The sequence below is a fragment of the Aquarana catesbeiana genome, linkage group LG13, assembly GCF_042186555.1.
Source record: "Aquarana catesbeiana isolate 2022-GZ linkage group LG13, ASM4218655v1, whole genome shotgun sequence".
NCBI classification, from domain to species: domain Eukaryota; kingdom Metazoa; phylum Chordata; class Amphibia; order Anura; family Ranidae; genus Aquarana; species Aquarana catesbeiana.
In genome coordinates this window covers 102,677,954-102,704,099 of record NC_133336.1, presented here as the reverse complement: position 1 = coordinate 102,704,099, position 26,146 = coordinate 102,677,954, and the positions used below count along the sequence as shown (strand labels likewise).

Sequence of the window (26,146 nt, the reverse complement as noted above, 5' to 3'; positions counted from 1 at the left end):
CTACCTTATACATAGAAGGTCAACCTGTAACTTCACTTTTGGCTACAAGGAGAAATGGAGTATATGGAGAACAAATGGAAATTCAACACAAGATCCCAGGTCTACTAGGCAAGGGCGCTAACCCTTGGCTACTATGCTGCCACAGTTACTTTTTTAGTTGGTTCTTATTCTTTTCTTTCTAGTATTCCAGTTTATTGTAGATGTGTACAGTTTACCAGGCATACTGTTAAGCTACCTTCCAAACAAATATATCAGTGTTGTCATTTTTATATATGTAATTTATTTTTTTATGTGAAGTTTGAGAGGACTAGTATTGCTGGAATTCATTCATGTGTAGCCAAGAGTGGACCACGGTTATCTGATTTTGTAGACCTGCCTCCTATTGTTCCAGCTTGCTCCTCTGTCCCCCTAGTGCTGGGCTCAAATCACTGACAGCACATTTCTGAGCACTGAGGAAAGCATTGTGGGAGCTGTAGTCTTCTGGATAGGCATTGCTGAATTGCAGAACTGAACTATGGACTACATCTCCCAGCAAACCATCTGCTCCACGGGAGAATTGTGGGAGAGACTATAAAGGATTTGCTGACCAGGCCCACACTCTCTTGCTTCCTGGATCCCATCACGTGAGCACCATCTTGCCACTGTGTAAGGAGATCGTGGCCTACCATGCGATAGACAGCCTACAGCTCCAGCCCCAGGGTGTCCAGACGTTGCCCATTCGCAGAAGGACGCCCTGCAGCAGCGCTGAACACTGTGGAAATGGCCGGTTCACTGAGTCAGCAGACTAAACTCCATCTCTGCCCATCTGCAGCAAGAAGAATTGTTTGATCGTCGTTCCGGGAGGTTGCTGAGTTCCATCAGGATTGGTGAGCAGGCCTTTGTCCAAAGATCCAATTGCCTTTCCTAAGTACTACACTCTGAACACTGTGCACAGACAACATTCCCTTGGATTACATATAGGATTTCTATAAAGCAGAACCAGCTATCTTGCCCTGTTCATTATTACTTTGCTACATTAAGAAATTCTTGTTCTATGAGCTCCAACTTGCAGCTGAAGACAGTGCAAGGCCTTGCTTTTAGGACATTATTGTTTATTGCTCTTAAAAGGGGCACTTTACTGGTAACTATAGTATGTTATCTCTCATTAGGATTAAAGGCATTATAGGCCGGATGGGGTTCTTCTTTAAAGCAGAAACATTTCCTTATATCCACCAATAGCTTTCACAAGGTACCAATTGTGATTGTACATATTGTTATTATTCTCTTGTTATTACTAACTGTTATTGCTGTAAGCATTATTTCAACCTAGTCTTCGTTGTAACCAGGATTTGGCTGACTAATCCTTCATTTAAATCTCTTTCCCACAATGCGGCATCCATCTTTGTGTCAGAGACCTGAAGACAAGATTAGCGGTAATGGAGATATCATACAGCTGTTTCACAACCAGCCTGAGACGTAATTTCTTTTTTTTAAATTCCTTTATTTTCACACTGAGTAGGTACAACCAGTTACATATTCATTTATAGAACAGTGTCAGAATCAAGCGTATGAAATACAGAAGTAAGTTTACAACCCGAGATATCAGAAACAACATGGTCAAAATATCTGATTACTTAAATTAACACCATAATCACAGTTTGTGGGGATTGTACCCCAACATAACACTACTGCCTAAGTATGGGACCTTGGAGGTGCTCTGGGATCTTAGTTGCTTGATTAAATACTGACTTCCTTAAATGTTAGATTGCACCACTCAGTGATAGATAATGTTTTCTCGTAAGGATGGTAAAGGTGGGGATCTAAAAGGCTATGAAGCCCAGACATGGGACCAAATGAAAAGGTAGTTGATTTTAAGATTTTCTTTGTATCTGGCCATAGAGAAAGCCATGCATGAGGATGCGTTATACAGAGACTAATATCCCCGGAGGTAGGTGAGAAATAAAACCAGGGTAAGAGGGGAAGGAATGGCAAGGAAGGGAGAGGGGACAGAAAGGGGAGTAGAAGCTGGGAGGTTAAGATATTAGAGAAAAAGAGTACAGAAAATATGAGAATATGAAATATGAAGTGTATTGACCTCTGCCTGAGGTGTGGAGCAGGTTCATTTAGTTAGCTAGATTGCGCCATTTCCTGAAGATAGGCTTCCGTGTATATAAAGTGCTGCCAGGGTCTCCAGGTTTCCCGAAAGGTCTCCTCCCTATTGTGTAGGGTAGCCGTAAGATCCTCCATATCCCTTAATTCATTTACTTTAGTAAACCACAAGGATTTCGCCGGTGGTCTCTCCGATTTCCAGCACAAGGGAATGCATGCCTTTGCGGCATTCAGAAGTTGGATGGTGAGAGAGGTCTTATATTTTTTAATGGGTCCTTCTGACAGATGGAGCAGACAGGCTGCAGGGTTCCCCTCCAGGGAAACACCTGTGAGGTGTCCGATTGTGCGGACAACCCCGAGCCAAAAAGGGGCAAGTTTGGGGCATGACCAGAAGATGTGTAACATCGTCCCCTCCTCAGCACCACAGCGCCAACAGAGGCTGGGTACTTGAGGGAAGAAGCGATGTAGAATGGCAGGGACCCTGTACCAGCGTGTCATGATTTTGTAACAAGTTTCTTGAACCCTAGTCGCAATTGAGGATTTCTGGGCAAAGTAAAGAATTTTTTGTCTCTGCACATCAGTGAATTGGATTCCAAGTTCCCCCTCCCATTTAGTGAGAAATAGGGGAACGTATCCTTCCTCTGGTTGGGTTAGGGATGAGTATATCAGTGAGAGGCAATGTCGTATCGGTTCCCCACGATGGCAAATGAGCTCCAGTTCATTTAGTTTGCGGGTAATGCCTGGTTTCCGAAGATAGCTGCGTAAAAAATTCCGCAGCTGTAAGCTGCTCCAGAAATCCAGGGGAGGGTCTGTCACCAACGTCCCGACATTAAAGGAAAGTTGGCCATTGGGCTCCATGAAATCGTGTAGACACAGCCTGGAGCCCATTGCGAGTCGCTTAAATTGTGGGCTCTGCATTCCAGGTGGGAATTCCGGATTACCTAGAATCGGCACCATGGGGGACGGCTGCGGGGACACAGATGAGCCTGAGACGTAATTTCTCACACGCAGAAACTGGGTTGTGGCACTGGAACACAGAGTCAGTCTATCTACTCTGCGCTTTAGTCCCTCCCTAATAGTCTTTAATCTCACATGCAGCTGGACCTGCAACTACCAGAAGTGGCTGTCACATGCCTAACCTGGCTCTAGTCTATGCCAGTTATGGAGCCCTAAACTAAAACTAGCTATAGACTCCCAGACCAGAAGAGCCAGGTTAACTAACATAACAGGAACTGCATGTACTGTAGCACCCTCTAGTGTGTGCTACTAGAAGTGAGAGTAGGTAAAAGTGTTTTTTTTGGCCAGGAATAAACTTAAGTCACTGAAATGGATCAGGGTTACCAGAGGGCAAGGCTAGATGACTCATCCTGGCAGCTCTCTGGTGCCTCCCTCTCGTAATTGGAATGTTGTAGAACCTTCTAGAACTAGTGGGCGGAGGTTAGAAGGGGCTGCCTTGAATATTTATGCACTCTCAGCCAAGCTCCAGAAGTGGGCTGGAAGGGAACTAGGATAACCCATAAATAAACATGGGCCATGCCAGCAAGGGTAGTTGGGTGGAAGATGGAGAGGCAGTGCTGCGAAGAGGCTGTCGGTGGCCCTTGAAAGACCTCTGCTGGGGAGAAGATTTACCTCCGGCCAGGTTGCTCAGGAAAGCTAGTCTGGATCCTAACACAGGAGGCAGTGGAAGGATTCATGCTGGAGAAGCATCAGGAAGGAGCAAACAAACAGTGAGTAGATCAGCAAGCAGTGCAGGGACAAAACAAGGGGAATGAATGCCAGCTGTAACAGTGCTTTCTTGAAGACTGCGTGTCTTCATCTAACCTTGCCCTGGGAGATCTCCATGTATGTGTGCCAGTTGGGCAGGCCTGGGAGAAAGAGCAGCCAGGCGTGGCTGGTGGCAGCTAGGTGGGCTAGTATTCTGCAGGCAAGTGGAGTTGGGATTAGTGGCCACAGGAAAGCAGAAGGAGAGATGTAATGCTCTTCACTTTATCTGTACTATTTTGTCAAGGGACTGAGAGTTCCTGCCGTAATGGGCCTTTGCTGAACTAGCAATAGTACTGCTAGTTCCAACAGGAGTGAGCAGCAGGTGCTGTATATTGGAAACCAAGTTTGTGCAGGTGGAAGGGAGAAGTGGACTTTTTGTAAATAGGGAGGACGTTGTCCCTGGTTTAGTGTTTAAGACATTTTCAAGTTGGGCATCTCATAATTCCCTACCCCATCCAAGTTATCATCCCCTAATAAAAACAATAAAAAGGACTGTTTTCTGAGTTGGAGTGAATGAAGGAAATGCTATGTGACTGGCTGTGCAGTAGTGGGGACCTGGGACATCAGTGACTCCTATGGGGATAGTGCTACATTTGGGGACATGTCCTTGGCACTCGCCCATGGTAAACTGCATGGCCATTGCCCCTAGCAACCGGAAACCATCGAGCCAGACAGAAACTGTTCTTTGCCATCCAAGTCCACAAGGGGATGATGATGGGAGGCCGGAATTATACATTGCTGAGCTATAACTGTCAAGTTGGTGTTCAAGTCCCGTTGTCCATAGCAACCACAGGGAGGTTTCTGTCAACCAGCTATACTGCATACCCAGTTTCCCTAAGTAGCTGGGACAGCTACTCGTAATGCACCAGGGCCTGCCTTGATCAGTGAGGACTGTATTGTGTGCTGTCGCCCGTGGCAACCACGGCAGCCACGCACCAATGGATTACAAAATGTCTAGCTGTCTGATCATGGCTGGGGAAAGTGACTGTGGGTCAGAACATCCTGCTGAAGGTCAGAGAAAAGCGCATGGATGTGTCCGTTGTTACCCATGGCAACCGGAGTGAACCGGTGTGATTGTGCCTATCGGCTATGTAACTACAGCTGAAATGATGGACTGTCAAGATCCTGCTAAACCCAGTATGGTATGCACTGTTGCCATTAGCAACCACTATGGACTGTCATTGCCACTTGCACTCAGCTATCCAGTCCTGGCTGAGGTCGAGGGGCATGTTGCAACTAATCCTGCGTGTAGTAGTGTATCAGGTGAGCCAGAGTTTGGGCCCCTAGAAGTGGAGGCTGATTGGTCCCCAGAGAGCGAGTCAGAGGAAGAGTGGACTTGGGACAATGCTCAGGAAGCTGAAAATCTGCCAGCAGGAAATCCAAGGAGTAGGGTGGGAGGTTTGCTACCCCTGAAGGAGCAGAGTGGACAGCAGAGGAACAGCAACCTACATCTACCGGCACAAATGAACAGCTACCAACTCCACAACAACCCCATTGTGCCTCTTCCCCATCCCCCGTCAGGACAGAGCCAGCTGTAACCAGGGGCCAGGTTACAGGCACGAGAAACGGCCTACAAGAATTGGATCACCCAGTCCCCTTGCTGAACTAGCAATAGTACTGCTAGTTCCAACAGGAGTGAGCAGTAGGTGTTGTACATAGGAAACCAAGTTTGTGAAGGTGGAAGGAAGAAGTGGACTTTTAATAAAATTAAATAGGGAGGAAGTTGTCCCTGGTTTAGTGTTTTGGACATTTTCAAGTTGGGCATCCCATAAGTCCCTACCCCATCCAAGGTATCCCCAATAAAAACAACAAAACAAGCCAAGGACTGTTTTCTGAGTTGGAGTGAATGAAAGAAATGCTATGTGACTGACTATGCAGCAGTGGGGACCCAGAACATCAGAGACTCCTATGGGAGTAGTGCTACATGCATATGAACTCTATTGCAATAAACGAGTTCACCTACTAATATACTGAAAGGTGACCCCTACATACATGCAGCAGCACAGACCTAGCTATCTGGAACTGTGCATGTGAGATAATAACAATAGGACAGAGATACTCTGTCAGAAGGATTCATAAACACACTCAAGATGTTATGGGCAGCTGCAGCATAACTATTGGAACATGGAGTACTTGCATAATAGTCTCTTCTAGTCTGGATTTAGCACTGTGGACACGACATGTTACTGAGACTTTGGTGGCCCCTACATCAGTCAGTTTTTTTCCTTCAACCATGAGGTGGATGTGGGAATCTTCCCCACTGAGTTACTGTATTCTGACAGCAGGGAGACTTTGCCACTGTCAAAATGCACTGCAGTCTATAGACTGTGGCACTTGGTGATATTAGCATACAACAGTGGACTGCAGCAGATCCCTACACTACAACCCCATTCAAACACAAATACAAATTTCCAACCTGCCTGATCATGATCTGTCAATATGTGTTTGAAAAAACGAATCAAAAGTGATCAAAAACTGCTAACAAATCCTTCCATTTTCTTTATGCATGATTGGAATGGTCAGACTGAAACAGATGGTGGTACTTTTAGTGTTACCTTGTATTCTCCCTTTTTCCTTGGTAATGCCTTATACTTTCCAAGCAAGAGTTTGAGCCCGTGACTGCATGAACAGAGGCTTCATTTGACTTAGGTATTATAATGATTATGTAATCCCCACTAAAAACAGCAAATGTGAAAACGATAGTCATGGATAAAACATATGTCTGTTTCCAAGTTCAGGTTTAATGTAAATGAATTATTCTATTTTCTGTCCATGTTCTCTATGCTAACATAGCTAATTTTATGTTTGCAGGCAACGATGAAACACAATGCCATCATCTCTTTGGTCTATCCCTTGGTGGTATTGTTGGTGTGTGGGCTGAATCCATCCTTTGGTCACAGCCCACGAAGCTCCGATCGCGTGTCAGAAGCAGATATTCAACGCTTGCTTCATGGAGTAATGGAAGAGCTAGGCATTGCCAGGCCTAGAGTGGAGTATCCTGCGCATCAAGCCATGAACCTTGTTGGTCCACAGAGCATTGAAGGTAACTCATAAATGTATAAGCCAAAGGCAGAAAAAACAGAATAAGCCTCCAGTTAAGTGTACTGTTGGGCCCCTTCATGTGAGTCTAGTAAGCTCAAAGATGATAGAGGGCTCCTCTCTGGTCCTATTAAAGATCTCTCTATTTAAAATGAGATCACACTTTACCTGTACCTGGCATGAAATGTTTACACTCTGTACATTGCCTGTGCAGTGAAAGGGCCATTACACTTTCTGGTACAAAGGGACAGAGAGGTAAAAAATCTCATTTACCAATACCATGCCCACAACTAGTGAAAATATGTTTTAAGTATTGCCTAATTTGTGCCCAGGCTGAGACTGACACATACTTTACTATAGCGGTTTGCTTTCATGTGTAGCCCATTGGATACATCTCTTGTTGGAATATTTGTGCTATGTCTGATCAGACTAATATTTCTTATTGTAATTCCTTCAACTATTTCTAATAAGGACATGCATTAACGAGAACCCTATTTAAAGTAAACTTATACCCTTGTTGGTATAGATTGGTTATATAAAAAGTAATACAGGAAATGAAATACTTACATTTCCTGGAGACAATTTTGTTCTACCTTTCCTCTGTTGCTGCTTGCTTGGTCAAAAGTGTAGGCATATGCAGCATTAATCTCTGCTTCATGGGTCAACTATTCTGATTATGCATGTGATTAAATGCTTAAACCCTCCACAAACCTTATTCAAATCATACATATACCAGCAAAATACATGTATTGATCGTCAGCATTTATTGCTCGTCATTAAAAACTGTACATCAAAACTATTAGGCGGCCTCTACTTACTGATAGTTACATGCAAATCATTTATTTATTTATTTTTTTGCTGAAAGTTACCCTGCACATAATGTGATGGGCAGCTTCTTTAACCAATGGGGTGGACTAGAAGGTGTGATGGATCAGGCACCCAAGCTCCACTTTACTTTGCAGATATGACTATATTTGCACATACCTTTCACTTCTTTATTAAAGTATTTGAATCTATTTGTTTGTTGGACATACTTAAGTATTTTTTGTCATCATATACTCAGCCTGAATTGCCCATGTTTATGACAGATTTGACCAGCACTGCAGGAAGCTCGGCGCATAATAATATTTTTTAAGAAAGAGAAGTATTTCAGTCCTTCTGGTAATCACTATCCATCCAAGCAAGACTTAAAGTGGATGTAAGCCCTCTCCTATACCCACAGTGAAGTGAATAGCCTCAGATGATACAAATCTCCCTACATAGGTTTTACATGTACATCTGCTGTCTTCAGATTTCTTTAGAAAGTGCACACCATGTTACACATTTTCCTTCCTGTTTCAGCAGTGGGTGTGGAGTCTGGGCATACACTGTGTGAGAGCAGATTGGAGGAAAGGGACACACACACACACACACACACAGGCAGAGGAACAAAGAAACTTGCAGGGCTGCAGCGTGAATAGACAAGCTTATCTAAGTTCCCTCCCCAACTTAAATTTCCAGCTGCTTTTATCTCCTGTGTCGGAGAGCTTGTCAAAAAGTTATCATGTTGATAACAGAGGAATGGAGAAGCAGAAAGACACAGGAGTTAGAGCTTTGGGGAGAGATAAGTAAACACTATTCAGTAATACAGTATGTGCCCAGGTCGGATTTCATGAATGGAGTTTACGACCACGTTGAAATAACTTAAAAGAATAAGTGCAAGTTCATGTAAAATGCTCTATTCTATTGTCCATCGCTTGCTGAGCCTATTTATACTTACTAATGCAGACTTCAGATAAAAACACACCTAAAAGTGGATCTTGCATGCCATGTAAGGCCCCCTTTTTAAATATGGCTGCCTTTCCCCTTGCTGAAATGCTGAAAAAGCATAGAAAGATCACTTGCAGGGGAACAAACTTTTAGGCTTTGTAGGGCAGTGTGTGATATCGTTATTCTGCTAATGAGATCTAAGGGAATGCTGAATACTCCAAATCTTTCCTTAAGATGCCACAGCACAGTGCAGGATTGGCTTTGCAGCATAATTTGAGCTACCCAGCACTCCCTAGGATCTTGGTGGAAGGATGATGATGTCACTCACACCTGCGCCCCTATGCAGAAGCCAGGAGGAAAGGTAATATATATTTTTTTTCTCCTGTCTTTAAATTTTATTCAGCCTTTTACCAAGAGGAGGCTCACCACGCCTCTGTAGTTATGTGTCATAGAGATTTATGGAGCTCTTTCTTTGAGCACCCTATTTGTCATATTCCTGGTAAATGCTCAATTTCTATATCTTTTGTTGTGGCCCAAAAGTTTACAACTTTTCACAAATTTTACTATATACACCATTTCTATATTAGAACATTGGGCTCATATTACCAATTGAATCTCCTCTTCTCAATATGTTCAGTTAACATAATCTTTCCTAATGACCCTTAATAATTTAGTTGGCCTTTTCTGCCCTGTTTTAAATATCACCACATTCTTTCTGTAAACTGATGCCCAAAACAGAACTGCATATTCCAAATTATGTTTTACTAATCCTCTGTATCATAGACAAGATTATGCTTTCCTTGCTTACCCTAAAAAACTGCAGATTGGAATTACATGCTAATATTCAATGTGTAATCTACCAGGATACCCAGATCTTTTTTCATAATTGACTCATCTAATATTTTTCCCTCTCTATCATATAATAATGGAATTAGGCAGGCCAAAGCAATAAGTGTAAATGCAATAGCCAGAAGAGACATGGGAGTTTTCATTGGTCCGCATACGACACTGTGTATGAGCTGCAGGGGATGGGTAGTTTTTCTTCGAGACGCTTGTGGAAGGGGAGCACGTGTGGCTTTTGCTTCAATACAGCACTTGCATTTCATAAGCACTTTGAAAGGCGCTATTGTTAAATCTTCTGATAAACCTCTTTTTATAATGTCCTGTATAGCTTCTGGACTTCTGTGTCCCAGCCACCTGTGCCATAAGTGAATACATTTGTTGTATAGGTCATTAGAGACTATATTGGCTTGCTGGTCTGTGCTGCTGAGCCTGTATAGGCGATCATCTAGTTTTCCTTTTGCGAGGAATCGCTTGTTACTGTGAATTGTGCATTCATCACCCTTGAACTTAACTGTGAGACTGTTGTTTACAAGACTTTTTACTGATAAAAGGCTGCCTTCTAGTTCTGGAACATACATCACTTTTTTTACAAGGATACTCTGCTTACCTTGTGGTATAATGCAGTTCAGGAAGCCCTGGCCTTTACCTTTGGCAGTGATGCTTTTCCCGTTTGCTAGGAAAACTTTGTCTTTTGCACTGAATTCAATGTGAAGAGGGTCTCATTGCTAGTCATGTGGCTTGTCACACCTGAGTCTACTAAGTCTATGCACCAGCCGCGTGGCTTGCCCCTTTGTCTTAATTTAAAGGTGCCACTTCATGATGTGCCTGCAGTTTCCTTTGTGACTGCTTTGACTCTTTCTTTTGTGGATAGCTTTCGCTGCTCGGCTTTCCAGATAGAACAGTCCTTTTTTTAAGTGACCGGTCCTTTTACAGCGAAGACAGGCTCTGCTTTCTTTGTTGTGCTTTATGCCTTTGTACATTTTAAGAGCTTCTCATCATGGTGCATATTTTCTTTCCTTCTGTCATGTTCATCAATTAATTTCCCTTTGACATATTCCAGTGTCAGCTCCTGCTCGGGTCTGGTTCCTAAAGCCTTAATGAGAGCAGTATATGTCTCTGGAAGGCTGCAGAGGAGCAGGGCAACAGTATGGTTATCTCTGATTTCCTCTCCAATGGTGTGTAGCTGCTCTATGATTTCTAGCATAGCATTCACTTGGTCACACATTTGCTGGCCTTCTTGTACAACTTTCTTAGCAAAACCAGTTTGCTGTTTAGACTTAAACTCTCATGCAGCTTTTGTAATGAAGTCCACCTACCTTTGGCCGTTTTCGCTGTTCTTATGTGGATAAGCTGGTCATAGTTACATATTTACATAGTAGATGAGGTTAAAAAAAGACACAAGTCCATCAAGTCCAACCTATGTGTGTGATTATATGTCAGTATTACATTGTATATCCCTGTATGCTGCGGTCGTTCAGGTGCTTATCTAATAGTTTTTTGAAACTATCGATGCCCCCTGCTGAAACCACTGGCTGTGGAAGGGAATTCCACATCCTTGCCGCTCTTACAGTAAAGGACCCCCTACGCAGTTTAAGGTTAAACCTCTTTTCTTCTAATTTTAGTGAGTGGCCACGTGTCTTATTAAACTCCCTTCCGCAAAATGTTTTTAGCCCTATTGTGGGGTCACCAGTATGGTATATGTAAATTGAAATCATATCCCCTCTCAAGCGTCTCTTCTCCAGAAAGAATAAGCTCAGTACTCGCAACCTTTCTTCATAACTAATATCCTCCAGACCCTTTATTAGCTTTGTTGCCCTTTTTTTGTGCTCGCTCCATTTCCAGTACATCCTTCCTGAGGACTGGTGCCCAAAACTGGACAGCATACTACAGGTGAGGCCGGACCAAAGTTTTGTAGAGTGGGAGAATTACCACTTTATCCTTGGAGTTAATCCCCTTTTTAATGCATGCAATATTCTGTTTGCTTTGTTAGCAGCAGCTTGGCATTGCATACCATTGCTGAGCCTATCATCTACTAGGACCCCCATGTCCTTTTCCATCCTAGATTCCCCAGAGGTTCACACCCTAGTGAGAAGATTGCATCCATATTTTTGCCACCCAAATGCATTATCTTACATTTTTCTACATTAAACCTCATTTGCCATGTAGTTGCCCACCCCATTAATATGTTCAGATCTTCTTGCAAGGTTTCCACATCCATGCCCTTCTTAGCTTAGTGTCGTCCACAAATACAGGGATTGAACTGTTTACCCCATCCTCCAGGTCGTTTATGAACAAATTAAACAGGATTAGTCCCAGCACAGAACTCTTGGGGACCCCCGTTCCCACCCCTGACCATTCCGAGTACTCCCCATTTATGACCACCACTGAACTCGCCTTTGTAGCCAGTTTTCAATCCATGTACTGGCCCTATGGTCCATGCCAACGGACCTTACTTTGTAAGTAAACATTTATGGGGAACTGTGTCAAATGCTTTTGCAAAATCCAGATACACCACGTCTACGGGCCTTCCTTCATCTAGATGGGAGCTCACCTCCTCATAGAAAGTTAATAGATTGATTTGGCAAGATGATTCTTCATGAATCCATGCTGATTACTGCTAATGATACCGTTTTCATTACTAAAATCTTGTATATAGTCCCTTATCATCCCCAAGAGCTTGCAAACTATTGATGTTAGGCCAACTGGTCTGTAATTCCTAGGGATGTATTTTGGCCCTTTTTTAAAATATTGTTGCTACATTGGCTTTTCTCCAATCAGCTGGTACCATTCCAGTCAATAGACTGTTAGTAAAAATTAGGAACAATGGTCTGGCAATTACTTGACTGATTTCCCTAAGTACCCTCGGGTGCAAGCCATTTGGTCCCGGTGATTTATTAATGTTACGTTTCCCAAGTCTATTTCTAATTCTGTCCTCTGTTAGCCATGAGGGTGCTTCCTGTGATGTGTCATGAGCACAAACACTGCAGTTTTGATTACTGAAGCCCGCCGATTCCCTTGTGAAGACTGAGGAGAAGAATAATTGCAATACCTTTGCCATCTCCCCATCCTTTCTAACCAGATGTCCTTCCTCATTCTTTATGGGGCCAATATGGTCTGTCCTCCCTTTTTTAGTGTTTATATACTTAAAGAATTTCTTGGGATTTTTTTTGCTCTACTCCGCTATGTGTCTTTTGTGTTCAATCTCAGACACCCTAATTGCACCCTTACATATCTTGTTGCATTCTTTGTAAAGTCTGAATGCTGATGATGATCCCTCAGCCTTGTATTTTTTGAAGGCCTTCTCCTTTGCTTTTATATACATTTTTACATTAGAGTTAAGCCATCCAGGACTTTTGTTTGCTCTTTTAACTTTATTTCCCAATGGGATGCACTGGCTAATGCCCTTATTTAATATGCTCTTAAACAAACCCATCTCTCCTCCGTGTTCTTTGTTTCTAAGATTTTATCCCAATTTTTATCTTCTAGCAAGGTTTGTAGTTTAGGGAAGTTGCCTCTTTTGAAATTCTTCTTTGAAAATGTCTTCGTGTTTCCCTTGTGTTTCCTATTTGTGTGATTTATACTGAAACCAATTGACCTGTGATAGCTGTTTCCTAAATTGTCCTGCATTTCCACATCCGTGATCGGGTCTGTACTGTTGTTAATCAGTAGATCTAGTAACGCCTTGTTTCTAGTTGGTGCGTCTACCATCTGACCCATGAAATTGTCCTGCAAGACATTTAAGAACTGGCGAGCCTTAGATGAATGCGTGGTTCCCTCCACCCAGTCTATGTCTGGATAATTAAAATTCCCCATTATGATAACACTTCCCATCCTTGCTACTAATCCAAATTGTGATAGGAGGTCCCCCCCTCCTCCCTCAGGTTAGGGGGCCTATAGCATACTCCCAGTATTATTTTCCCCTTAGCTTCATCCCTTTGGAGCTCCACCCATAAGGATTCCGCCTCCTCCCTAGCTCCCTTATTGATGTCATCTCTCACATTCACTTGTACATTATTCTTGATATATATGCATACCCCTCCCCCTTTTTTACCCTCTCTATCTCTGCGATATCCCTGCGATCTTCCACTAATAAGCCTATAATAGCTTTTGCCTGTCTGTCCTTTCTATCCCTGTCCTCCGTCTCTCCGTCTGTGGGCCTGTCTGTATTCAGCACTTGCCACAAGTCATTCTTGGGGAGAAACACCTCCAGTTTAAACTACCACAGCTGGTAATTGGCATTGTTCAGCTTTCCAATTGCAAAATTCATATCTGAACCGCTTGCCATTTTTCAGTAGCTTGTATACAGTACTCACTGACTCACAGTAGAATTCTTTCCAGTGCCTCAGTGTACTGCTGGGCGCGCTAGGGTTTCTTCTCCAATGCCTGGGTGCCTGGGACTCATAACCTATTGCGCAGAGTATTGAAACATGAGCTGGAAGCTTCTTGGATGCAGTAATATGGATTTACATTTATGGAGAAATATATTACATGTCTTACAGCATGGAGGAACATGAACAGGAAGCAGGAATATATAAGTACATGCACTGAGATTGACAATATATCCTGTTATATCATAGAAAACAAGAACTATACACTATAATACTACAGTGCCACCCGCTACATAGATAGGTATAATGCATACAGTATTGTCAGTTTATTAACAACTTTACATTACATGCTGTTGTTCTTTTCCAACACATAGATTATAGAATTTTCTTTCCTTCTACCATGGATAGAAGGAAAGAAAATAGCTTGAAACCCCCATCAACACAGTCAGTGGTAAAGGGTGAAATCCTTGATGGGGGAGCCTTCCCTGCCAGCAGAACACAATGGTCACTGGCAGCTGCCATAGCCGCCAGCAGTGATCACATGAAAACAATCCGACAGGCTGATTGCACTGAAGTCGATTGATGGATCGAATTTCAGCAGGTCCCTGAGATTCGATCGATGTATGGCCGGCTTAAGGCTTCATTCAGATGGGTGATGGCTCTAGTCCAGTGTGCAGGCTGCCTTTGTTTTGACACATGCATCCACCCTGAGCTGTGTGCAGGCAGCCTGTTGAGGTGAATGTGGACACAACAGCTCCATTGACACAGCAACATGTCAAAACTTGACAGCCGTGCAGGAGCTGCTGCATGGCCTTGAATTCAGACTGTCTGTGTTTGGTGCTGTGCAGCCACTCCTGCATGGCTGTCAAATTATGACATGTGGCTGTGTTTGTACAGCCACTGTGTCAACATCCACCTCTATAAGCTGCCTGCCTGCAGCAGAGAGCAGATGCAGACGGCAAAACAAAGGCAGCCTGCATGCAGAATGGGTGCCAGCGCCTGTCTGAACGAAGCCTAACACGTTTAATATCTTATGTTTTTCCATGCTGCATAATTTAAAAATGAAGTAAATTTCTTATTATACATACACACGTGGATATCATTTACACCAACTACTAAACATTAAAGCTGTTTTTAATATAGCGTATACAATTGCGACACAAGTCATATTGTAATTGAGTGTTATTAAAAATTACCTTTTCTTTTCAATCTGCAGCTCTGTAATTTTCTGAAAATGCAATGCAATATGGCTACCTGGGGGTGTTCTGTACTCAGGGTATGTACACAACACCCCCCAGATACAAGTCAGATTTCAGGCATCCCCTGCAATAAAATGTCAAAATATGTCTATAACGAACATAAGCCTTAACTGTTGTGTGTTCTGACCTGAAAGACTTATGCCCCGTACACACGATCGGACATTGATCGGACATTCCGACAACAAAATCCATGGATTTTTTCCGACGGATGTTGGCTCAAACTTGTTTTGTCTACACACGGTCGCACAAAGTTGTCAGAATTTCCGATCGCCAAGAACGCGGTCATGTACACCACGTACGACGAGACTATTAAAGGGCAGTTCAATCCCAAGTGCGGCACCCTTTGGGCTCCTTTTGCTAATCTTGTGCTAGTAAAAGTTTGGTGAGAGACGATTCCCGCTTTTTCAGACTCATGGTTTTCAGATCGTTTTCTGCTGTTCAGTTTGTGCTTGTGGGTTTGCATCTGGTCTTCAGTGCGTGCATCGAGTTACCCTTGACTTTGTCATTGTGTTCTTATTTGTTCGTTACTGATTTTCAGGTCGCTCTTCACAGGCCTTGCTGTTCTTCAGTGCGTTTTGTTACTTCGTTCTGAGCAGCCGACTGTTTTCTAGCCATGTTGCATGTACATACTCATCGTAGAGTTCGTGCTGTGAGGGGGCTTGGTGTTGGGGTCCTTACTTTGACCAAGCCCAGTCCATGTACAGGGTTGGGAGGAGTTCATGGACCAAGAATTGGTTGCTCCAGCGTGACCAGTTCTGTCACATGCCTTTGTTCCGTGAGATCCGTGAGAATAATCCTGATGATTTCAGGAACTTTCTCAGGATTGAGGACCCCGTATTTCACCATTTGTTGGCTTTGCTGACCCCCTATATCAGCAGGCAGGATACCTGCATGAGGCAGGCCATCACTCCGGAGCAGAGGCTAGTCGCCACCCTGCGGTACTTGGCGATGGGGAGAAGCCTGCAGGACCTCAAGTTCTCGACAGGCTTCTCCCCCCAGGCTCTGGGGATCATTATCCCAGAGACCTGTTCTGCCATCATCCAGGTCCTGCAGAAGGAGTATATTAAGGTAAGATTTATCCTTTAACATCACATTTTATTGTATATAATGTTTGATAATATATTGTATTTCTTTCCTCATTCCCTAATTACCATGATTGTAATATGCTGTGAATGTCCCTTTTGTCCTCATGCATGCTGTAATTTTTATATATATATTTTTTTTTTGTCCTTCATACATATTTGCCTTCACTTACCTCCCCAGCATGCTCTCCTGGCCCTATATTCACCTAGTGTAGTCACTTAACAATGTATTTTGTCAGCTCCATAGTAGTGCTTTACCCTAAATACCCCCTAAAATGTTTAACATTGTGATTTGTGCTTTAAATTCAGGCAGAGTGCCATTTGGAACCCTCCCTCCCCGCAACTGCTAACTCAGCTGATACCAATCCTCTATCTGCTGACTTTGCCAAACCCATACACCCTATACCCACCTCTTTTGTGGTCAGATTTATGGATGAATTCCCCAAAGCATGTAGTGCAAGGGCCTGCCTGAATACTTTCAAATAGTACTTTTTTAAGTTTCTGTATCCTATTATTATCTCGATAGGTAATAGCAGAATGTAAAAATGTGCTAAAATGTGTACAGTGTGTATTTATCTCTTTGTATTATGACACTTCTTACCTGTCCAGTGGGCTGCCAATAGTGTAAGTAAGGAGGGGCTGGCCAAAGTAATACACATTATTTAGGCATTCATCTCTCAATGAAGTGGAGAGGGTTACCTGTCCAAAACATCTCCCTCCCCACCATAAAATTTATAAAATGGCCCATGAGAGGGGGGGGGGAGAATCTAATAGGTGGACCTTATACCTTTGTCTTTAAATACTCCCTAAAATAAATGTAATACTGATGTTGGCCAAGAATGTTTGTGTCTAATCTGCTTTCCATGTTTATGTGCAAAATGAATAATTTTTATTTCTTGTTTGACTCCATAGTTTCCTTCCAACGCACAGGAATGGCAGACTGTGGCATCCCACTTTGCCCAGCGGTGGGACTTTCCTAACTGCGGAGGGGCAATTGATGGGAAACACGTTCACATCGTCCCACCACCCAACTCAGGGTCATACTATTACAACTACAAGGGGTTCAATAGTATTGTGATGTTGGTGGTGGTGTCGGCTATTTACGAGTTTCTGTATGTGGACGTGGGGAAGAATGGCCGGATGTCAGATGGTGGAGTCTTTGCCCAGACGGAGTTCTACAGGCATCTCCAGAATGGCAGCTTGGACTAACCACCTCCAGAAGACAGTGCGGAAGGACTCCCATTTGTCTTCGTTGCGGATAAAGTGTTCGCACTGGGGGACCATCTTATGCGGAGGGTTTTTAATTACCGGCTGGCCAGAGCCAGAAGAGTGGTGGAGAACACATTTGGAATAATGGCCATCCGGTTCCGCCTATTTCTTACACCCATACACATGGCGGAGTATAAACTGAATCACATCATCCTGGCTTGCTGTGTTCTCCACAACTTTTTAAGGAGAAATTCTGTGAACTATGCTGGCTCAGTTCGGCCTGAATCCGGAATTAATCTCAGTGAACCAACCCTGATGGTGCTTGAAGCTGGCCGTCCTGGGGCGTGTCCGGATGTAGCAAGGAGCAGGACGTGATCCAGAGGAGCTCCGCCGGTCCTGGCTTTATCCGTAGCCATCCTGCCTTTAAAATCTATTTATTTGAATCCACAAGGCTCCCTAAGTGTGGCAGGCTATCATCCTCAGCAGGGACGGAGGGTATTGTGGAGGACAGCCGCTCGAGGGTGTTGTAACAGGCCGGCTCCACTTCCAGGAGGCATCCCGCCATCTTGCGGCCTACAGCGGCCTCGCCAACCCCCGGCCTAGAGTACCGCGATCGGCGGGAGGGGGACCTCAGCGCTCCGCGCATCGGACCCGTTCAGAGGTGGGAGGAGGCGAGAACTGGAGGAGACAAGCATCCAGCGATCGCACTGCAGCGGCCTCCATTCGGCTCCACAACCCGGACGCGATCCGCCATCTTGCGGCCTGCGGAGCCTCCGCGATCCCCGGCCTCGGGTACCGCAATCGACGGAAGGAGGGCCACCGCAGGCTATACATTGGTGCCACCCAGCTAGAAGCAGCAGCGGGATCCGGAGGAAACGAGGGGGGGACGCAGAAAACACCATAAAGGCCCTCGGTGGGCTCCATACACCGGCAGCCATCTTGAAATTCAGGACTATATTAACACTGTCCTGAGGTGCTGAGGTCTGCGGGAGGGAGCTGCCACCCGACCTGGGACCTGCACATAACCGCAGTTTTCAAAGCCCGTGCCCTGCCTGAGTCCTCTCCAATACTATAGATCATTCTATCCAGCAGTGGAGTGCATCTGGGCATGACAAGAGGCAGATCTAGTTCGGCGAAGACAGCTGGGTGTACCCCTAAAGCTTCCTCACAGCGGAGGTCACAGGCCCCAGCGGGCCCGACCAACTACGCACACATGGCATCTCAGACCATCCCCACAGATCCGTGCTCGGAGGAGGATCGGTTCCAAGCTCTGATGCTGGCTATTTCTGGATGCCAGAACACCCTGACAGCCAAAATTGATACCCTACAAATGGAATTCGGACTTATGCGCAGAGATATGGACAAGATGAGGGATCGCATGAATGAAGCAGAGCGGCGAATCGGCGACTCGGAAGATATTGTTCATGACAACCGGGCCTCTATCCATACCCTGCAAGCCAAGGTAAAGATCCTCGAATCGCGGGCTGAGGACAGTGAGAACCGTAGTCGCAGGAACAATCTGCGGCTGGTGGGCCTCCCAGAGGGCTCCGAGGGTCGGGATCCTACAGCCTTCACGGAAACCCTGCTCTGCACCTTACTTCCACAGGCCCCATTCTCCCCGCATTTTGTGGTGGAACGGGCGCACAGGATGCCTCCGGTGCGGGGCCCACCTGGGGCTCCACCACGTACCTTCATCTTCCGGCTGCTGAATTTTCGGGACAGAGACTTGGCCCTTAGGGAGGCCCGGAAGGTCCCGGAGCTTCGCTACGAAAACACCAAAATCATGATGTTTCCGGACTACTCTATCGACACCCAGCGTCTCCGCAGAACCTTCGACCACGTCAAGGCACAGCTCCGCCTGAAAGGGCTAAAGTATAACATGCTGTTCCCGGCTCGCCTTAGAGTGATTGATGGAGAGTCCTCTCGATACTTCACCTCGCCGGAGGAGGCTTCCCGCTGGTTGGATACCCTACCCCAAGATCGAAGGGGACAGGAGTAGTATATGCAAATGCTGGTGTAAGTGCCCAAAGATGCTACCTAGTGCCTTGGAAGTAACTTCTCAGATGCGTATGACTGTCACTTTTAATACCTACCAAGAAGATTGTTTTTGTTTATGTGGTTCCCCAAAGAGCCTTACTGCCGCCCCCCTGCCCTCCCCCCCCTAGTTCTCGGTTCCTGTACACTAAAATGTGCCTGTTGGGGATGGAGGGGTTGGGGTGGTGGATGGTTCCCTTGCTGTTTTATTTCCCCTCTCCTCTTACTGTTGAACTCTACATGGCGGATTTATCCTTTACCCTCTTCAAATATGTAGAAGCTATAACAATTCAGACATACTATATTTTTTGTCAGAGGAAACTGGGGACCTCCTTAAAAGGTATATGGGGGATTATAGGTCACAGCTGGGTCCAAAGTATGTGCCCCTAGCTCCGGCTAGGTGTTTTTTATTTTTATTTTTCTTATTACGTTTTCTTATATTAGTTTAAAGTTTGCATGGATCTTTATTATGGTGCTTTTATCCTCAGGATACGGACGGATATCTCTGGACTGCACCGAACTTTGACCGCCCCTGTGTTGTTTAGTGCCGTTCAGGGAGTTGTCTCACTGCCTTAATAGGAGACTTTCCTAGAATTTAATGGGTTCTGTTTGGGGTTCAGGCACGCCGAGTTCTACAGCGGATGTGCAGGGTGGGCGGGGCTTGGATTTTTGGTTTTTTTTGGTTTATCAGAGTTAATTCTTACTACATAAGACAGATGTGTGACAATGTATGTTTTACAAGGGTGCTGTGGATTTGGGCCCTGCCGCCGATCTGTCTAGGTCCGTGGCGGACCCATATGTACAGTGAATTGATGGGGTTGTCGGCCTCTCGGGGTCCGGCTGACTGTAATTTGATCCTTGCATATTCCTATTCCCCCTTGCTATGGCCCCCTTGAGAATTCTTTCCTGGAATGTCCGGGGCCTTGGCGATAAAATAAAGCGCTCCCTAGTGTTCGAATATATTAAGAGATACAACCCCCACATCTGCATATTGCAAGAAACGCATTTAGTGGGGAGTAAGATAATGAGCCTCAAACGGCCCTGGGTTGGGAGACATTTTCATGCCACTCACTCTGGATACTCCCGGGGAGTTAGTATCTTGATTCATAAGTCCCTCCAATTCGAGTTGTTGGATGTTAAGCTGGACCCTGGGGGTAGATACGTACTATTACATGCACTTATTGACACGATTGAGATGGTGGTTGTGGGCATTTATTTACCACCCCCGGCTGACATTTCCCTTCTACATAATCTCATCCCTCTCCTAGCCCAATATCCCACGGATAATGTCCTTCTGGCAGGAGACTTAAATATAGCACCAGATCCGTCCCGAGACAGACTCACACCTGACCCGGCTACGGACTCTTCCTTGTCCAGATGGGCGGGTGTCTTTGGTTTTGAGGATGTGTGGAGATGGAAGCACCCTCATGAACGGTCATTCACGTGCTGCTCCCATTCACACAATACGCTATCCCGCATTGATCTCATCTATGCCAGTGGCAGTCTTCTGCCCAGGCTTAGGGGGATCAAGATCCTTCCCAGAGGAATATTGGACCATTCGCCGATGCTCTGTGATATGCAGACGGTGACTCCCCCTGCTGACAGAATCTGGCGACTGTCTAGATTTTGGATAAATCACCCGACTATAGAATTTGAGATGGCCACTTTGATTAGACAATACTGGTTGATAAATGCTGACTCTACTACACCGGGTAATGACTGGGATGCGTTTAAGGCCTATATCAGAGGATGTTACATGTCTTCCATAGCTACGGAACGTAAAAACAATCAGATTGCACTGGAAGAGGCGGAGGCCAGGGCTCAGACTCTCGAGTCTGACTTTGCCCTCACGGCTAACCCCCTTACGGGACAGGATATGAGAGCAGCTTATAGGGAGGTTTTGCTCCTCAGGGTGGCCAGGGTCAATAAAAGACAGCTGGTTCAAACACAAAAAATTTTTGAACAGGGGAAGAAGACGGGGAGACTGTTAGCCTGGCTAGCTAAAGAACAATCCATGACCCCCACTATAGTGAGAATCGAGGCGGCAGATGGTACGGTAAAGACAGACCCATCAGATATAAATACATGCTTTAGGGAGTTCTACTCCAATCTGTACTCCTCCAGAGCAGGATACTCTGATGAAGAGCTCTCTCGGTTCTTGGATGGAGTGGAATTTCCTACTCTTACCCCGGAGGCAAGGCAGTCCCTCGATAGCCCGATCACAATAGAAGAGGTCCAAATAGCCCTGAGTTCTTTACAATCAGGTAAGACACCTGGAACGGATGGATTCCCTCCTGAGTTTTATCAGCAATATACTGAGGAAATGGTCCCAAGAATACACAGCATGTTGGTTAAGACGCTAAAGGAGGGAGTCCTCCCCCCTTCCATGGCACAAGCCATAATAGTCGTGGTGCCCAAACCAGGTAAAGATCCCCAATTCTGTTCATCCTATAGACCCATTTCCCTATTGAATTCTGATGCAAAAGTGTTGACCAAAATCCTTGCTAGACGCCTCAATGAGGTAATACTGTCGCTAGTGCATGAGGACCAGTCGGGGTTCATGCCGGGCAAGGGCACAGACATAAACCTGCGGAGACTGTATATGGTCTTGGCCTCGGGGGTTGGAGACGTTGACCAAGCGGTAGTGGCCTCCCTGGACGCAGAAAAAGCTTTCGATTCCGTGGAATGGAATTATCTATGGGAGGTCCACCGCAGATTTGGATTTGGTCCCGTCTTCATCTCCTGGGTTGAGGCGGTGTACAGATCTCCGATGGCCGTGGTGCGCACTGGAGCGGTCCTCTCTCAGTCCTTTCCCCTCCGTAGGGGAACGAGACAGGGCTGCCCATTATCCCGGGGGCTTTTTGCGCTCGCGATAGAGCCCATGGCTATCCTTATAAGGTCCAACCCACGTATACAGGGTATTACTATAGGCCCACTACAAGAAAAGGTGTCATTATACGCAGATGACACCCTTTTATACCTTAAGGATGATGGACAATCGTTGACACAAGCACTTCAGGTAATAGATAGATACGGGCGATACTCCGGAATATGTATTAATTGGGGAAAGTCGGTGCTGTTCCCACTGCACTCTGGGGTTGCTCCTTCGCACTCGGACGCACAGCTTCGTCGGGTATCACAGTTCAGATACCTTGGCGTAGAGATACATAGAGACCTTCGCCAATTCATTGGCCTCAACTTGGCCCCGGTGATGTCTCGGGTGACCCACCAATTTTCATCATGGAAGTCTCTTCCTCTTAGTCCAGTGGGACGCGTAAATTTAATTAAGATGTCTATCCTGCCCAAATTCACCTACTTATTTAGGCAAACTCCTATCCCTATACCTATTTCCTTTTTTAATAAATTGGACAGCTTAGTCATATCCTTTGTATGGAATGGAAAGGCCCCTAGAATCGCAAAAACAACCTTACAATTACCGGTTACATTGGGAGGCCTGGCACTCCCAAGTTTCCTAAAATATTACTGGGCGGCGGTCCTGGTGACGTTAAAATGGTGGTTGGCGGAGGAGCCCTCTAATCCGGCATCCGCTGTGGAGGCCGCGTTGCTTGGTTCCTATGCGGAGCTAAGAAATCTTATACATAGGGGGCCCCGCTCCAACTCCAAAATGACTGTGCCCATGAAAACAACCATCAAAGTATGGGATACGGTAATCACGAAGCTAGGTAAGCAAGGTACGTGGTCCCCTGTGACACCACTTTGGGGTAATCCAAGGTTGAGTCATTTTCACTCTATACCAGATCCCGTCATATGGGCTAGATACGGAATAGTTACCCTGAGCGATATTGTATCGCAGGGACAACTGATAACATTTGATGAACTGAAGAGTAGAAAGGGCCTCCCAAACCAGATGTTTTTTAGATTTCTTCAGATAAGACATGCTTTTCGCTCCCAGTTTCCGGGTCCGGTGATCTTGCAGATGTCAGATTTGGAAACTGAGCTCCGCGCACCTGAAGGAACCAGACTGCTGTCGATTATGTATAATAAGCTTGCACGACTGGACACGTCTAGAATCTCACAATTGATGTCTACCTAGCAGCGTGACATTCCTGACCTGACTGATGAGGACTGGGAAGAGGGAGTGCAGCAATACCTAACTCTGACCATCTCCTCCAGGGATAGGTTTACCCAATTAAAATTTCTCCATCGGGCTTATTACTCCCCATCGCGTCTTGCTAAAATTTATGCAAATAGAACAGCCACCTGTCCTAGGTGTGATGCGGATAATGCTGATTTCTTCCATACGGTGTGGACATGCCCAAGGATAGTGGGTTTTTGGAAGATAGTTCTGGATGATATTAACTCGGTGGGCAAAATCAGGGTCCCCTACAGTCCTATTCCCCTCTTGTTGGGCATATGTGACTCTCTTGAGGCCCCCAAAAGAAAAAAAATATTCGTTTTTTACACAGCAATGTATGCCAGAAAGGCGATTCTTCTTAACTGGAACCAGCCCCAACCACCCACTAAACAACTATGGCTCTCTCTCATCAATGCAGCCCTGCCGCTATATAAGCTTACATATATGGGGAGAAATTGTCCGAAGAAATTCGATAGGATATGGGCGGGTTGGGTAGAGGCCAAACACCTGACCATTGCATAGATATATTAAGTACCCTACCTTGGCCCATTGGCTACCCATACATCCCTACTTTCTGTAATTTTGTTCCGGACATGGCCTGCCCGATACACAGCTAGTATATAACTAGGGTTGGGGGACCCCTGTCGGGCTTCCCCTCCCCCCCCGGGCCTCCCCCCCCCCCAAGGGTCTTATAAGGTGACTATGATTTGGAGATTTAATAGTATACTTTCGCCAATATGTGTGACATTGAACTGTATTATTTTCACTGTACTTATTGACTTGATAAGGTATGGATCATTGTACATTATCTGTCTTGAGCTAATGTAACTTGTTTTTTATTTTTGTTTGTTCAGAACTAATAAATAAACTTTATGTTAAAAAAAAAAAAAAAGAAGCTGGCCGTCCTGGCTCCCCCTGAGTGGCCGCAAGGTCCGTCTAAGATACATGGAATACTTTGCGGGTAGGGGGGCCAATAATATTCCAGACAATGTCTGAGACATTTTTTAAATAAAAAAAAATTAACTACTAAAATATTTGCTGACATATACTGCTTGTGTTTCTTTTAGCTGACCCTGACTGAAATTTGGGGAGTCCTGAAAATGGCGTGATTGTGTAACATTAGAAAGCACTGTTGGGAGTTATTTACTAAAGGCAAAGACACTTTGCACTACAAGTGCACTTGAGACTGCACTGAAACTGCACTTGTAGTGCAAAGTGGATTTGCCCTTAGTAAATAACCCTCATTGTCACAGAAAACACCAATTTTACCACACAAAAAGTTTAGGAGCATTGAAAGAAGAAGCCACACATTGTTGATTATCAATCTTTTTAATACAAGCACAATCACATGTGCATTTATAAAAGGTTTTTAAAACAAACCAACATGTTTGTTGTATAACAGTTTTTTTGGTCACATTAATAAAAGTAGAAATGTCCATTTAAGGTAAAACAGGCATGTTTAAAACCAACAAGAAATACACAAATCTGGAACTTACAAAGTTCAACTTTTGTAGAAATTGAAGGCAATATCAGACATTAGTATTTATAAACTGTGTTTGATATTGCGTTCAGCAGATGGGGTGAAGTCACCCCTGGAAAAGCCAAATTTTGAAGATGCACACAAATTGCACACAAATTGCCGAATATCAACATGTGCTAGCTACCATCACGGGGATCAAGGGATGTGTTTTGGGGGTGCAACCCCTACCTCTCAGCTACTTTATTATTGAGGAAGGGGTTGCACCCCCAAAACGCATGCATTGATCTCCCGTGATGGCAGATAGCACATGTTGACACACTGTGAACATCTTCAAAATTTGGCTCTTCGAGAATATGTCAAAAAATGAGTAAAATATTTTCTGTAAAAAAAGCACAACTAAGTAAGGGATTTTGAGGGGTTTTAAACTCTCCCTAAAACATCAATGATGTTCTTCATTTTGTTTTTAACATCATTGATGTTTTGCTTGATGTTTTCCAAGTCCCTATTACACCCCATGATCTCCCCGATCAGGATCTGGCACTTTCACTGGTGAAATGACCTTGATCCACAACATCACGATCACCTTAAAATATAGAAAAAAAAACACCATGTATTATAAATATGCCGCCATCCATCTCTTACCTGAGCCTGTGGTCGCAAACACTCACCTGTTGTGGTGACTATTTCGATTACGTCTCCCTCCTCCTCCTCCTGTTGGCTTTGGAGGATTTCCACTTCCACATGAGGTGGGGGGTCCGTGGTCTCCTCTGATGAGTGGTGTCCTCCGAGTCTTTTCTCCCCTATGTAAAAAAAAATAGGTATACTTAGCACACAGATATTTGATGGCAGAAATAGTAATATGAAACATTGCTTGGAAGTGGGGTACAATTGTCTGTTTTGGCAGAGTTCCAAGATGAAGAAATATTTAATTACTTTGTAAAGCTTGAATACTTACCTATTTTGTACAAGCTTCACAGATGGAGTCACCCCTATAGTATCCACTGGAGCACCTGTGTGGGCCTCCTAAGAAAAAAGGGTGTTCTTGTGTCCCACACTAGTGCTCCTGTGTCCAGATGTGTAAACAGCTGCTGAGTGTCCTCTCCTTACACAGAATCTAGTTTGCATTTCATTCTAGTTCCAAACCCATCTAGACACCAAAATTTATTTAACAGAAG

The 26,146-nt window shown here is 44.8% G+C and overlaps 1 protein-coding gene across 4 annotated transcripts in view; it reads left to right on the top strand.

Annotated features, from left to right (window-relative positions):
* Positions 1–26,146, top strand: part of SCG5 (secretogranin V) — a 187,448-nt gene that overhangs the window by 93,275 nt on the left and 68,027 nt on the right. For all 4 annotated transcript variants that reach the window (XM_073609251.1, XM_073609252.1, XM_073609255.1 and 1 more), the window contains exon 2: positions 6,664–6,895. In XM_073609251.1, the coding sequence (XP_073465352.1) occupies positions 6,664–6,895 (232 nt within the window). The remainder of the gene's footprint in view (positions 1–6,663; positions 6,896–26,146) is intronic.